General features: G+C 36.7%; 3 protein-coding genes across 3 annotated transcripts; 2 read left to right on the top strand and 1 right to left on the bottom strand.

Annotated features, from left to right (window-relative positions):
- Nucleotides 1–1,314: 1,314 nt before the first annotated feature.
- On the top strand, nt 1,315–3,796 carry LOC143919879 (uncharacterized). Its single transcript, XM_077442439.1, has 2 exons — nt 1,315–2,004; nt 2,923–3,796. Exons 1-2 carry the CDS (start codon nt 1,654–1,656, stop codon nt 3,316–3,318), a joined length of 747 nt encoding a protein of 248 aa, XP_077298565.1. The 5' UTR covers nt 1,315–1,653; the 3' UTR covers nt 3,319–3,796.
- Nucleotides 3,797–4,530: 734 nt separating this feature from the next.
- On the bottom strand, nt 4,531–6,112 carry Rrp42 (exosome complex component Rrp42). Its single transcript, XM_077442437.1, has 6 exons — nt 5,916–6,112; nt 5,643–5,839; nt 5,306–5,471; nt 5,058–5,237; nt 4,763–4,983; nt 4,531–4,688 (listed from the first exon to the last, which is right to left on the bottom strand). Exons 1-6 carry the CDS (start codon nt 5,970–5,972, stop codon nt 4,589–4,591), a joined length of 921 nt encoding a protein of 306 aa, XP_077298563.1. The 5' UTR covers nt 5,973–6,112; the 3' UTR covers nt 4,531–4,588.
- Nucleotides 6,113–6,948: 836 nt separating this feature from the next.
- On the top strand, nt 6,949–9,529 carry LOC143919714 (uncharacterized). Its single transcript, XM_077442172.1, has 3 exons — nt 6,949–7,242; nt 8,353–8,619; nt 8,694–9,529. The coding sequence occupies exons 1-3, from the start codon at nt 7,135–7,137 to the stop codon at nt 9,381–9,383; spliced, it is 1,065 nt and encodes a 354-aa protein (XP_077298298.1). The 5' UTR covers nt 6,949–7,134; the 3' UTR covers nt 9,384–9,529.
- The last annotated feature ends 5,095 nt before the right edge of the window (nt 9,530–14,624 follow it).

Raw genomic sequence — 14,624 nt, 5'->3', positions numbered from 1 at the left:
ATCTTGATCACGGAACACATCTGGCACCCAAAAATTCCATGTCATCATATTCCCTATTTTTTTGGTAAACCTCTGTAGGCGGGGTAGGTATGTGTTGACCGTATCCCAGCCTAACGAAACACTGTTGTGCTTGTTTTAATAAAGTTTTATTGTTTGCCTAATTATTGTACAAAGGTATTATATTTGGGCAAAAGTATGTCGTTCAGCGGTCTCTGGATATGGTAGAGTGTCGCTGGCTCGGCATTCGGCTATGTTCAGAAGGTCTCTGGATGCGGCAGTGTGTTGCTGGCTCGGCGTTCGGCTATGTTCAGAAGGTCTCTGGATGCGACAGTGTGTTGCTGGCTCGTTCGTTCAGCTATGTTCGGAAGGTCTCTGGATACGGCAGTGTGTTGCTGGCTCGTTCGGCTGGTTGATCTTCCAAGTCCGCGTAATGTAGTGGTGGCAGGTCAGGAGCTGGATGTCGACTGGTCTGCTGCTGTGTGTCGACGCTTGCTGCTGTGGGTCGACTGGTCTGGTGCTGTGGGTCAACTGGCGTTGTTTGGGTTGTACCTCCTTTTATAGTGTTTCTGGTATCGCCTGACCCGTGGTGGTGGTTGTTGATGCGTAAGCGAGGAATGTGCTTTTGTCACAAGCTTTTGTAATAGTGTTTCTGGTTTGTTTCCGCTCGACTGGTAGGGGCGTTCCGCTTGAGTTTAGTTTAATGGCTGCAGGTGTGCTTCGACTGGTTTTGTTCCGCTCGAGTGGGAGGGGTGGAACTTTCTCGAAGGTTTTGGCACCGTTCCGCTTGAGTTTAGTATAATGGCTGCAGGTGTGCTTCGACTGGTTTTGGGAATGTATTCTGCGTCGCAGTAAATGTTTTGATGAATGTGACGAGATTCCCACACCTCGATCTCGATCATGGAATATCTGGCACCTCGAGTTCTCGTTAATACAATATTTGGCGTGGGTAGCTTTCGATTGATTGAGTTTCTGGGTGAATATATATTTTAGTGACGTGCACGAGATTGCTTTTTGCGGAATAACCCGCTTACCGATTTAAACATAGCAGAACCTCCATTACCTGGATTAATACCTATCTGTGTTTGGTTCGGTGATTACTAGTCAAATGTGAACCGGTCATAGGACAACCGGTCGCTCTAGATCGGTCACACGTGATCACCCTTCACACTAAAACTGGTTAAACCCGAAAATTAAAAATTGGTCGAATTTTTGGGTGTGACCAGTTTTTTCGTGACTAGTTTTCGGGTGTGACCAATTTTAGTGTGACGGTGATCACGTGTGACCGGTTGTCCTGTGACTGGTTCATATATGACTAGTAGTCCGTTTACCTTGTGTTTATTTGTCGCGAAATTTTGTGTGACAGCACTGAACTATCTGTCAAAGTGAGTGGTGGCCCGATTCAACTGGCAACATTGTTCGCAGCGTGCCCGCTTGACGTTTAGTATAGATTCCAGCAGTGTGCTGAACTGTGCTGCACAGCGTACGGCACAAATGTTTGTTTTGGTCGACTCACTTAAGCGAACAAAAACAAATTGTGCGCGAACATTGTAGCAATGTTCGCGCACACACTCTTTGTTCGCGAACGCAGTCTTGCTTCCGCTACTAATGCGAAAACATAAATTTTCTTAATTATCAGAATATATTACCTAAAAAATGGATTGGACGAATGAAAAAATTATCAAATTTATTCAAGCGATTGAAACTTATACTTTTCTATGGGATTCCAGTCACAATGATTATAAAAATAGAAACAAAAAACACGACGCCACTCAAGAGTTGGCTCAAAGTTTCAATTGTGACTCGACTGAGGTAATGAGAAAATGGAAGATTATTTTGGCTCAATACCGAAGAGAAAAGAAGAAAATCTCGGATTCAAAATCTTCAGGTTCTGGGATTTCAGATAAATATAAGCCAAAATGGTTTGCTTATGCATATTTGAATTTCTTTCATGGAAGGGACGAACCGAACGCCAGCATGAACTCACAAGACGAAATAAATGATCAGGTACGTTTTTTTTTATTTTTATTTTCAAACCTCTTCTTTGATTACTTAATATTATGCTTTTTACGCTAGTGTTTCTTGCCATGGCACCATTCCAATGTCAGTTTGGAAATAATGTGTAAATTTTTCTCTCAAGTCTTTCGCATCGCCAGATGGTCTTCTTCCGACATGTCTTAAAGGTAGTAAGTTTGCCATGGGTGCATCGCGCCGCCAACTTCCATCGATAGTGTTAAGAGTAATTTGGATCTCAGTATCAAAACTGCCAAGAGAAGTATAAAGTTGTGAAGACGACTTTTGTGCCATCAAAAAATTATGCAAGTAACAACATGTCAGTGTTATTAATTGTGCCTTTTCTGGAGCTAACAGAATAGGTTTTCTGAGTACGCGAAATACAGCGGACAAAATCCCGAATACATTTTCCACAATACGCCTCTATCTGCTCAACTAAATAAATATTCTTTCTTTTGATCTTTTGTCATGTTGACCGGGATATGGTTTCATCAAATTCATATCTAATGCAAAAGCATCATCTGCCACAATGACATGTGGAATGGGTTTGTTCCTTCCGGGTAGCGCATAAGGTTGAGGCAAATTTAATTTTCCTTGCTGAAGATTAGCATAGAAACTAGTATTTTTGAAGACACCACCATCTGATATTCTTCCTTTACAACCGACATCTACGTACATAACTTTTTATATGTAATTTGCATCAACCAGTGCTAAAAGTACAACGCTGAAATCACCTTTGTAATTGAAAAAGTCACTTCCAGTATTATATGGAGCTTGAATAACAAAATGTTTGCCATCCATAGCCCCCATGCAATGAGGGAAATTCCAAAGATGGTCAAATTGACGCTCTACCATCATCCATTCTTCTAAAGTGCTAGGCATCTGAAAAACAAAACTTTATTATTATTTCAGCTAATACAAGATATCCAGGATGGCACAGTAAATGAAGATCAAGAATCTCAAGAAAGGCCAGTCAAAAAGTTTAAGGCTCCGGAGAACTCGATGAAACGTCGTGCTGTCGATAAAGACCCGAGAATTGCCCATGCTTTGTCCATTATGGATGACGTAAAGAAGCAGATGGAAGCAAAGAAACATGATGAAGACATTTTTGCTGTAGCCGTCACAATGAAATTAAGGAAAATTAAAGATGAGCGAACGAAGATTTTAGTGCAAAGGGATATTGATTATTTATTGTATGACGCTATTATTGGTACTGGGAAATATGCTACGACTCCAATGCCTTCACCGTATTCAGATTCATCGAATTCTCGGAGTCAAGGACCGACTTCAAGTTTTCAGGTCCATTAAGATAATGACTACTCAGATCTTTTACGCCAGAATGAAAAAATAAAAAGAGAGGTAGCATAATTGAAAACATGAAATGGACCTACTCAGAAAAATTTCAACGTTTCTATTGTAGGAAATCATAATATTAAAATATCCTCGCGTCAAGCATATCCGGAGACATGACCTTCAAAGCACCCCTGCTTTAACAATTCGACAAGTCCGAATTACAAGCAAATTCAACAAGAGTTCTTCATAAAAAAAATTAAAAACAAAGGATGCACTCAATCTCATGTCAGCGCCCTCCCTCCTATACAGTTAGCATCTGAAAATTAAATTTTCAATTTTATTTCAAGTTGGTGAAAATTGAAAAAAAAAATACAAAAACCCAGGCTGGTACCTTCACGGTCTGAATTAAATTAATATGAGATAGTACAACAAATTTGGTTTATATATGTATGTGTTATACCGAATCCGTGAAATTGTCTATTACACGCATTCGGCAAGAGAATTGCTGAATGCGTGAAAAATGCAAGCATGTTGCCCAGTTCACGGATTCCGTAAATTCTTTAGCGAATGCGTATATTCGGCAAGAATTTGTCTGCTCAAAGCATGGAGTCGGCAAATAGACAGCAGCGCTCCGGTGTTGTTTTTTAGAACTGGACAGCGTAGACAAGTGTCAAAGTGGCAGCTGAATGAGGATGTTTAATTTACATATTATTATGTATAATATGACTACATACATATGTTTCGATCATCTCATATGACTTATACATAAATTAATGCCATTTTTATACATTTTGATCAATATTTTAACAGTGAAACATATGTATGTAGTCATATTATACATAATAATATGTAAATTAAACATCCTTATTCAGCTGTCACTTTGACACTTGGTTATAATATAACACGCTGTCCAGTTCACGCATTCGGCAAAGAATTTACGGAATCCGTGAACTGGGCAACGTGCTTGCATTTTTCACGCATTCAGCAATTCTCTTGCCGAATGCTTGTAATAGACAATTTCATGGATTCGGTGTAACATATGCACATACATACATTTGCACAATTTATACGCAAACACTCATATTAAATAAGTATTATTTAAAATTATGAGAGTGACTTTAAAAGTTGTGCTTGCAAAATTTGAATGATTTTTTAAAAATATAATATACATTTAAATTAAGTAAATTTAGATATTTGGGTATGTGTCATAGACATAAACATACAATTGAAATATTATAAAAATTTTATTAATTATATGAATATATAATGTGATTCGCAAAAATATTTATTTCAAAAATCCAAATCGATCGTTGCTTTTTTCACGCAGTTGAGTCTCTTTCAATAGAACTTCACCAAGGGCACGATCCAATGATAATCCAACATTGCTAAAAATTAAAATTTTTCATTTGAATATACATTATACTTAAAATGAATCTTAAAATGTCTGGCCAAAACTTACAATCCATCCTTAAGTAAACTAGGTAAAAATGAGGTATGAATACTTCCACTTCCAGGTGTTATTATCGAAGTAATTTTACAAACTGTCTCGGTATTTTCATCACTTCCATAATTTTTAGGATTTCCAGATACACCCATTACTAGCGATATGGGACTACTATTTTCTTCTTCAGCTGAAGGATCAACTACGGAGCCCATTATCCCAATTCGCGACAGCGTAACCTGTTTTTTTTTCGATAAATTATTCGTATTCACCAACATCATTGAAAATATATAAAACTTATGCATCAACTTACCAACAATGGAGCATTTCCGACATTGAGTCTTATACAATCAAACATGTCATCGGACAATTTTAAATCTACCGTTCCACCGTCCATTACTGCACCTTGAACGCGTGGAATTTTAGTACTGAATAATGCTGCTTTAACTGCTAGAGATACGGCATCAAATAAATTTCCACCACATTCTAAAATCTAAATAAAATATGCGATAAGAGCTATGAGGAATGTAAGTATGCAAATTTTAGTTTAAATATGCTAACCAAAATATCAACATAAAGTTTCCAGCAATGTTTCTCTGGAAATATACAAAGTTGTTTAAGATCAAATGCTTGCGGTGTTTCATAAGCTCGTGAAAGGCAATTGGAAATTAAAGCTCCCAACTGTTCACCACCCCGGCCCTCGAATTCTGGAGTAGCATTGGCAGAACTAGGATTTCAATACATAAACAAATTATTAAAGTATATGTATACGTTGTTTTGTCATTATCAAAGATAAACAAGGAATAAAGTTAAACATTTTACTTCGATGATGAAAGTCACCTTACATATTATGAATTAGTTGTTTGAGTCAAGAATTACATTTCCAACAAAGTATTACCAATCAACGAAGAATTCTATCTTTCCTTGATCACGTTTGTCTAATGTAGGTACGTCTATTTCTGCTTTGACGCCTACTAATATATCGGTGTTTGCTAATCGAAGTCGGCAAGAACCACTGGCATTGCTTACAATGTCTGTTTCTAGTTCGATCGGTCTGTAGTCTAACCGACTTCGCCCGTCACATCTATAGTTATCCTGGAAGTGTACGAGGAATAGTTAGGTTATGTGCAAGTCGGTGAAGTGTATATTCAGGAGTGTTTCGAATAAAAACCTGGACGCCGTGAACTACAAATACTTGCTCGGCATCACTGAGTATCACTCCAGCCATATTAGGAGTGGCTCACGTAATACTTTAAAGAGTTAACTGATCAATTCCGCAGTTGTAGGTTCAAAGATAAAAGTTGTTGAAACGTCAAGCGGGCACGCTGCGAACAATGTTGCCAGTTGAATCGGGCCACCGCTCACTTTGACAGATAGTTCAGTGCTGTCACACACAAAATTTCGTGACAAATAAACCCAAATGGTAAACGGACTACTAGTCATATGTGAACCAGTCACAGGACAACCGGTCGCTCTAGATCGGTCACACGTGATCACCCGTCACACTAAAACTGGTCACACCCAAAAATTAAAAATTGGTCGAATTTTTGGGTGTGACCAGTTTTAGTGTGACGGGTGATCACGTGTGACCATAGAAGTAGAATGTATAGAATCGCTCTCAGCCTCCAAAAATGTTGTTACAAAAACTCTGCGCGGCAGAGTTTGTTCATTGTTTGCTAAACTTAAACTTTCTCTCTCTTGTCTCTCTTCTGACTCTCCGTCTCTCTCTTCGCTGGCTCGCTTTTAGGCGGTACTTTTGTTAACAATGTCCATTTTATGCATTCTACTTCTATGCGTGTGACCGATCTAGAGCGACCGGTTCACATTTGACTAGTAATCACCGAACCAACACAAATATGTATTTATGGAGGATGAACGAATGAGACGACTGGCATGTTAATGCACGTGTTTATTATATGACAGTTAAAGGCAGAGTGAGTAGTGGCTCTCCGAACCCAGCCGAGTTGGTTCCCACTCGCAGGAAGGCAACCAAACTCGACCATGTCGTATAAGCGAGCCGCCACATATTAATCGAGGTTCTCCTATATTTAAATCGGTAAGCGGGTTATTTCGTAAAAAGCGATCTCGCGCACGTCACTAAAATATAGATCTGGCACCCAGAAATTCAATCAATCGAAAGCTAACCACGCGAAATATTGTACTAACGAGAACTCGAGTGCCAGATATTCCGTGATCGAGATTTTAGTGACGTGCGCGCGATCGCAATCTGCGCAATAATCCGTTTACCCAAAAAATAGGGATTATGATGACATTTTGACTTCTAGTTGTTAATTGTGTGTAGTTTAGACCAAATCTCAAGAAGAAGAAGATATTGACAATCGTTAATTTTGGCAGAATTGAGGTGCGCGGTCGAAGTTGTATTTTGCACAATGGAATGCAGACTTTGCCTTTATATTACTCCAGCCAAGTCTGCTGTCTCCATCTATGACAGTCCTCATCCACTGGCGCAGCGCATTTGGACCTTCTGTCGACTGCAGGTCAGTTGCATATACTTTGGTCTAATGCAGGGTTTCCCCACCACGGAACACCGGTGTTCCGCTGAACCTGAATACGTGTTCCGCGACAATTTGGAAAGGTTTTATACACTACAACACATTTAAATATCTTCTACTTCATATTGAAAGGCGAGTGATGATCAATATCAACTGATATTTATGACGTCAAGTATCCACAGTACAGGTGGAGGACCATCTTTTCCGTGCGCATGAAAGATATGGGTATATTGTTTTCCCCTAACCGGCTGACATTGTATTTTGCATAGGCTAGCACTGTTGACTAAAACATTTCCACAAATTTAAAAATGTTATGGATGAAGCCGTGAAAGTGATAAACTGTAAAATCAAGACCAATTCAATCCAGATTATTTAGAATTTTGTGCGATGAAATGGGTAGTGGACACAAAGCAGTTTTATTACATACCGAAGTGAGATGGTTATCCAGAAGAAAAGCACTATTAAGACTTTATGAACTTCGAAGTGAGTTATTGGTCTTCTGAAGGCACAAAATATATCAAGACAAAATTTAGTTGAAGTTTTAACAAATCTTTCATGCTTGATAAAACTTGCATATCTGGCAGATTTTTTACCAAGTGCAATGAACTTATCATTACAAGGAAAAAAAGTATTTTTTTATACAAGGAAAAGAAGTATAATTTTAATACAAGAGAAAAAAAATTGTATCTTTAGATAAAAAAAAATACAATTCTGCAACAAACTCAAAGTGCAGGAATAGGCTCGACGCTACACCAGACATTAGAATGCAACTTACCAATATTGTGCCTAATATCAAAAAGATATGCAATTCAAGGACTCAAAATCATCAAAGTCGTTAAGTGCTTTATTTATTTATATTTTTATATTTATATAGTTTTATATTTAAAAATAATTACTAAATAAATAATGTGTTTTAATAACGTTTTTTTTTATTTTTACTAGTAGGAATTACCCAGCCTTAAAAATAAGCTTAGTGTTCCGCTAAAATTTTCGGGACTTGCAAAGTGTTCCATTGCAGAAAATGTTTGGGAAGCCCTGGTCTAATGTAATAAAAATAAAATAAAATCCTGTACCACTACAAGGTTTTTTTTCCAGGTCAAGATAGATGACGGGTTATCAGATATTATATGCCTTCAATGTGTCCGAAATCTAGAATTATTTTGCAATTTTCGAAAAGTTTGTCTTCAAAGTGACGAAACGTCGAAACTGAGGTTAAATGATTGTTCTAATATCAAGGCGGAAGAAGATATAACATGGGAAAATGAGTCAGGTGTTAATTCAACACCAAACCTGTGTAATTCCCGTGTCAATGGTGATATAAATAAAAGTGATTCGAGTGCTTTAGAACGAAGCGATTTTGAGGTAAAACATAAATTGTGTAAATTGAAATCATCTCATCATATTTGAAATTGTATAACATTCGATTTATGTTACAGATGCGCGGAGGAAAAGTTAAATCGCTTGATTGCGGGGTAAAACTGATGGAAATTCCACCAGAAGAAACATCGCAAAAATCATCAGATAAAACATATTCCACGGATTCTAAATCGGACGATAAAATCAATACGAAAGTTACATCTAAATTATTACCACAACAAAAAAATTTTACACCATTAAATTGTGAAGTTTGTTCAAAATCATTCAATCTTAAATTCAAACTAGAGAAACATATGAGAAGTCACACAATGGAAAAACAATATAAATGTGAAATATGTTTAAAATCATTCACTCACAAATCTACTCTTGCGATACACGAAAGGTCTCATACGGGGGAAAAACTGCACAAATGTGGTATTTGTTTAAAATCATTCGTTCAAAAATCAACCCTCGTGGCACATGAACGAACTCATACTGGGGAAAAACCTTACAAATGTGACATTTGTTCAAAATCCTTTTCTCAAAAATCATACCTTGTAATGCATGAAAGATCTCATACTGGGGAAAAGCCATACAAGTGTGACATTTGTTTCAGATCATTTACTCATCTATCTAATCTTGCAGTGCATGAAAGAGCTCACACTGGGGAAAAGCCATATAAATGTGATATTTGTTTAAAATCATTTTCTCAGAAAACGACCCTTGTGAGACATGAAAAATCTCATACTATGAAAGCTGGACAAATTTAATATGTATTTGTCTAAAATTATTTTCACCAACAGTTTTTCAATTTTTTGTTATAACTTTTAAATCTATTTTTGTTATATCTTTAAATTTATTTTTATGCCTTTGTACCTTTATATGATGAATAAATGCCATTTTTTTCTTAGTGTAGCACATGTTTTATTACATTACACCTTAAAAACTGATTGAACATTTGATGATTTGGCACGATATACATAGGCACGATATATATTAATTGAAACGATATACATATGTAAATAAGACCAACAATTTAATCAAAAAACTATATAATGAAAGTTTCAATTAACAATAATTTATAGTGTATAATATTTGTTTAAATATTAAAAGCATTTGAATTTTCAGTTAGTTCTATTACATTTCAGAGAGATGTTCAAATCCCCAGCCACGATTGGTGTCCTAATGAAGCACAATCCAGATGAAGGACAACGCAAAGTAGTTATTTGTTTTCCTTTGACATTCAACTGTAAATGTAGTTTTCATAAGTATAAATTCTAATTTTTTTACGCCTGCAATCGTCATACATAAATTAAAATACAAATACAACCTCATATCCAGAAACGTTTTGACACTCCAAAAACATCCATTTGATTTGTACCATATTATCTGACAAGCATCTGCTTTTGATTAAACCATATATCTTCAAACCTTCCATCGCTGTCATATTTGATAGTTTACTTATACTTTCCTGCAATTCAGATAAATTTATTAGCTAGTATTGAAGAATTTAATTTGAAAATGTATTTAACGCTGCCATCCAGATGATAATAATATATTATATAAATAAATACATATGAAAAACCTGTGAAGTTGAAGCAATATTTGTCACATGGTCATCTGTTTGATATGAATGAGTAGAGTGTTTTGATAAATCGTCCATCCGTTTTGATTCTTCATGGTTCATCGATTTTGACAGTTCATCATCTCTTGATATTTCATCATCTCTCGATATTTCACGATCTTTTGATTTTTCATCACCTCTTGACTTTTTGTCATCCCTCGGCATTTCATCTTCTGATATTTCACAATCTCTGGATATTTCATGACCTTCTGAATCATTATCGTTCCTTGATATTTTATCTTCTTTTGATTTTTCATCATCTGCTATTGCACCATCTGTTGATATATCATGATCTTTTGATTTATCGTCAGCTTTTGATATTTTGTCATCTCTAGATATTTCATTATCTCTTGATATTTCACCATCTGATATATCACCATCTGTTATATTACCATCTTTGGATCTATCATCATCTCTTGGTAATTCATCATATCTCGATACTTCATCATCTCTTGATACTTTATCATCTCTAGATATTTCATAATCTCTTGATATTTCACCGTCTTTAGATCTATCATCATCTCTTGCTAATTCATCATCTCTTGATACTTTATCATCTCTAGATATTTCATCATCTCTTGATATTTCACCATCTTTTGATCTATCATCATCTCTTGATAATTCACCATCTTTTGATCTATCATCATCTCTCGATACTTTATCATCTCTAGATATTTCATCATTTCTTGATATTTCACGATCTTTTGATCTATCATCATCTCTTAGTAATTCATCATCTCTCGATACTTCATCATCTCTTGATAATTCATCATCTCTCGATACTTTATCATCTCTAGATATTTCATCATTTCTTGATATTTCACCATATTTTGTTCTATCATCGTCTCTTGGTAATTCATCATCTCTCGATACTTCATCATCTATTGATACTTCATCATCTCTTGATACTTTTTCATCTCTAGATATTTCATCATTTTTTGATATTTCATCATTTCTTGATACTTCATCTCTTGTTATTTCATCGTCTTTCATTTCATCATCAGCTGTTATTTCACCATCTTTTGATCTTTCATGATCTTTGGACCTATCATCATCTCTTGATAATTGATTTCCTTTTAATATTTTATTATCATCATCTGTTGTTTCACCGTCGCTTGATATTTCAACATTTCTTGATATTTCGTGATGTTTTGATAATTCATCATCTCTTGATATATCATCATCGAGTGTCTCATCTTAAATTTTAAAAGAAGACATTAAATTTGTTACGTAAGTATGTATGTATATTAAAACGGAAATTGCGCTATTCTTTTATCTCACAAAGGCGTATTTTATATTACGATTTGTACTAGTAAAGGGAGGGGAAAAATGCTCATAAAACGTACTCAATACATTGTACGTATGCACATATAATTTATGTCCATCATTGAATTTGTATCGAATTTTACGTTTGTAGATGTTGGAATAATTCAAGTGTTTTCTTTCAAGGCAATTTATGTGGTGGTAAACTATACATAAATTACCTTGAAAGGAAAAACCTGAATTATTCCAGCATCTACAAACATAAAATTCGATACAAATTGAAAAATGGACATACAATATCTGTGCACCAAGCCACCGATGCATCTCTATTCGTTTTCTATATATTTAATTGCATATATGTATGTACATACATTTAAAACCTACCCAATAAAACACTTAAAATACTCCTTCGTGAGGTGAAAGAAAACACTGTGCATACTCGTACCTTCCGTATGTATAGGCTCTTCAGTTTCGTCTCCACTAAGTAGCATGGAACAATCGCAAGAGTGTTCCTTGACATACTTGCACTTATCAACTTTCAGACAGTGTTTCATGCACTCGCACGTTTCACTCTCGCTATCGTTGGGCGGCTCGTCGGTGTTTGTCGACTTGTCCTGAAACGTTTTCTGTGGCGGCCTCACCACCCTCTCGGAGACCGATTCGTACTCGGACTCCGACGAATTGTCGCCAGACTTTTCGTCCCGGTTCCGGGCTGACGCGTTTTCGGCGGCCTCTTCGCTGACTTCCTCGCTAGATTCGAGCAGCTCCAGGTTCTGAGTATACACCGTCAAATGTATCTGAGGTGTGTTATCACAACAACACGGCCTATTGTTCGATGTTTGCTCTTCGGCCGCGGCGTTCGCGTTGGAGTCGGACAACCGCGTGAACGGCACGACTTGGTCGATGTAGTACAATTCGGTCGGTCTCCGATCGCCGATATTCAAATCGCTCTCGGTTATTTCCGACATCTTGCCAATTTGCATTCTCTTATCATCACTGTCGAAAGAATCCTTATTGAACAGGTTCACCTTGCTGTGATTCATTTTTGAAATGTCGTGTGAACTGCCCCACGTAGACGTAATGTTTTGGGCGTGATTATTTCCAAAAGAGCTTTCTGTAGAATTTGCGACGACAGTCGCTTCAGGTGTTTGATCGCCACGCGGACTGCGTTCAGAATCAGTATTAACAGGATTTTTTAAATTTTCGTGTTCTTTTTCAACCTCTCTATGAATGGAGACAGCCGAGCTATGCTGGTCGTCGTCTACAAAAGTAATATCTGGATTGCTAGAATGCGATCCTTGATCGTTTTCCAAATCGGGACACGCAAGGAATGAATTTTTAGTCTCCAATGAACTTTTTGTGGAGTTGGCATCAACGATCGTTCGTTTGGATGTTTGATCACCACCTGGAGTGTGCTCAGAATCATCATTAGAAGACTTTTTTGAATTTTCATGTTCTTCTTCACATTCTTCATATAAGGATGTATCTGAATTATGTTTGTCGTCATCTATAAGAGTAACATCTATATTACTAGCGTGCGATCCGCGAGTATCTTCCAAAACGGAATGCTTCTCCAATGTGGATTTTGCATCAATGATGGTTTCCTTAGACGTTCCATCGTCATCTGGAGTGTGTTCAGAATCATGATTAGAAATTTTTTCTGAATTTTCAGTCAAATTATGCAAATATTCGTCTATGGAAGCGGTGCGTGTAAGGGACGCGTTTTTAGTATCCAAAGAGTTTGCGGTCGAAATTGCATCAATAATTGTTTCCTTAGATGGTAGATCAGCATCTCGAGTGTGTTCAGAATCATGATTAGAAATTTTTTCTGAATTTTGCAACTCTTTGTCTGTGGAAACGGTGCGTGTAAGGGACGCGTTTTTAGTATCCAAAGATTTTGCGGTGGAAATTGCATCAATAATTGTTTCCTTAGATGGTAGATCAGCATCTCGAGTGTGTTCAGAATCATGATTAGAAATTTTTTCTGAATTTTGCAACTCTTTGTCTGTGGAAACGGTGCGTGTAAGGGACGCGTTTTTAGTATCCAAAGATTTTGCGGTGGAAATTGCATCAATAATTGTTTCCTTAGATGGTAGATCAGCATCTGGAGTGTGTTCGGAGTCATTATCAGAAGGCTTTTCGTGTTTGTCTTCACCATGCGTGGGCGAGTCTGAGTGGTGTTTGTCGTTGTCTATGGAAGAAATATCTGGACTGCTAGAGCATCCGTGAGTGTTTCCCAAACCGGCACGTGAAATGGACGAGTTGCTGGTGGTCGAATTTGTGTCTTCACCGCACTTCTTCAACCTGCTCATAATTATATCGCAGAAAGCTCTACCCAAATTGAATGCGTTCGAATTGTTCGACTTCAACTTGATGCAGTCCGAGTCGCCGCACAGCAAACACTTGTCAGAATCGTCGCACCCTGCGCCCAAATCGATTGATTCAATTCTGTGACAGCAAATTTGGTTGAAAGTTTTGTTGAACGATTGAATTTCGCATTCTATATCGTTCGGGACCGACAAATCAATATTAGAGCTGATATCGAGGGCTAGTAGTTTATTTTGAAGGTTTTCGATTACTCCTATTGCGCTGTCGTAGTGCGTGATCGGATCTATCAATTGGTTGCTACGCCATATATTTATATACTCTTTCAAATTGCTGATGATTATTTCGCATAGGCATTTCTCTCCAAAATCGGATTTGGTGTCGCTTGTCTGAAAATACATTTATTTTAGCAAATTAAAATTATTTATTTACAGTGTGGACCATTGTGGCATTACAGGAATTCCTAATGCTCCACAATTGTTGAAAGTATAACAGAGAAGAAACAAAAAATATATATTGACTATACAGAAATAAAATACATATTTATACATACAATACATAAAAAAAAACTATATAATATAATAGCAGCAATTGTTCAAATAATAATAGAAGTAGTCACAAAACATGTAATAATCGTAAGTGAAAGGTGAAAGAGGTATGTAAAAATAGTTAAATATAAGGAGAAAAATTGGGAATGGCTTGCATCTAGAGGCAGCACCAATATATGAACCGTTATATTATATAGTCCAATTTTCAGTTCCAAAAACACTATTTCTGTTTGACTTAATTCACAAATTGT

Source organism: Arctopsyche grandis, chromosome 12 (assembly GCF_051622035.1).
Source record: "Arctopsyche grandis isolate Sample6627 chromosome 12, ASM5162203v2, whole genome shotgun sequence".
In the NCBI taxonomy this organism is placed as follows: Eukaryota; Metazoa; Arthropoda; class Insecta; order Trichoptera; family Hydropsychidae; genus Arctopsyche; species Arctopsyche grandis.
This window is presented reverse-complemented; position numbering and strand designations above follow the sequence as displayed.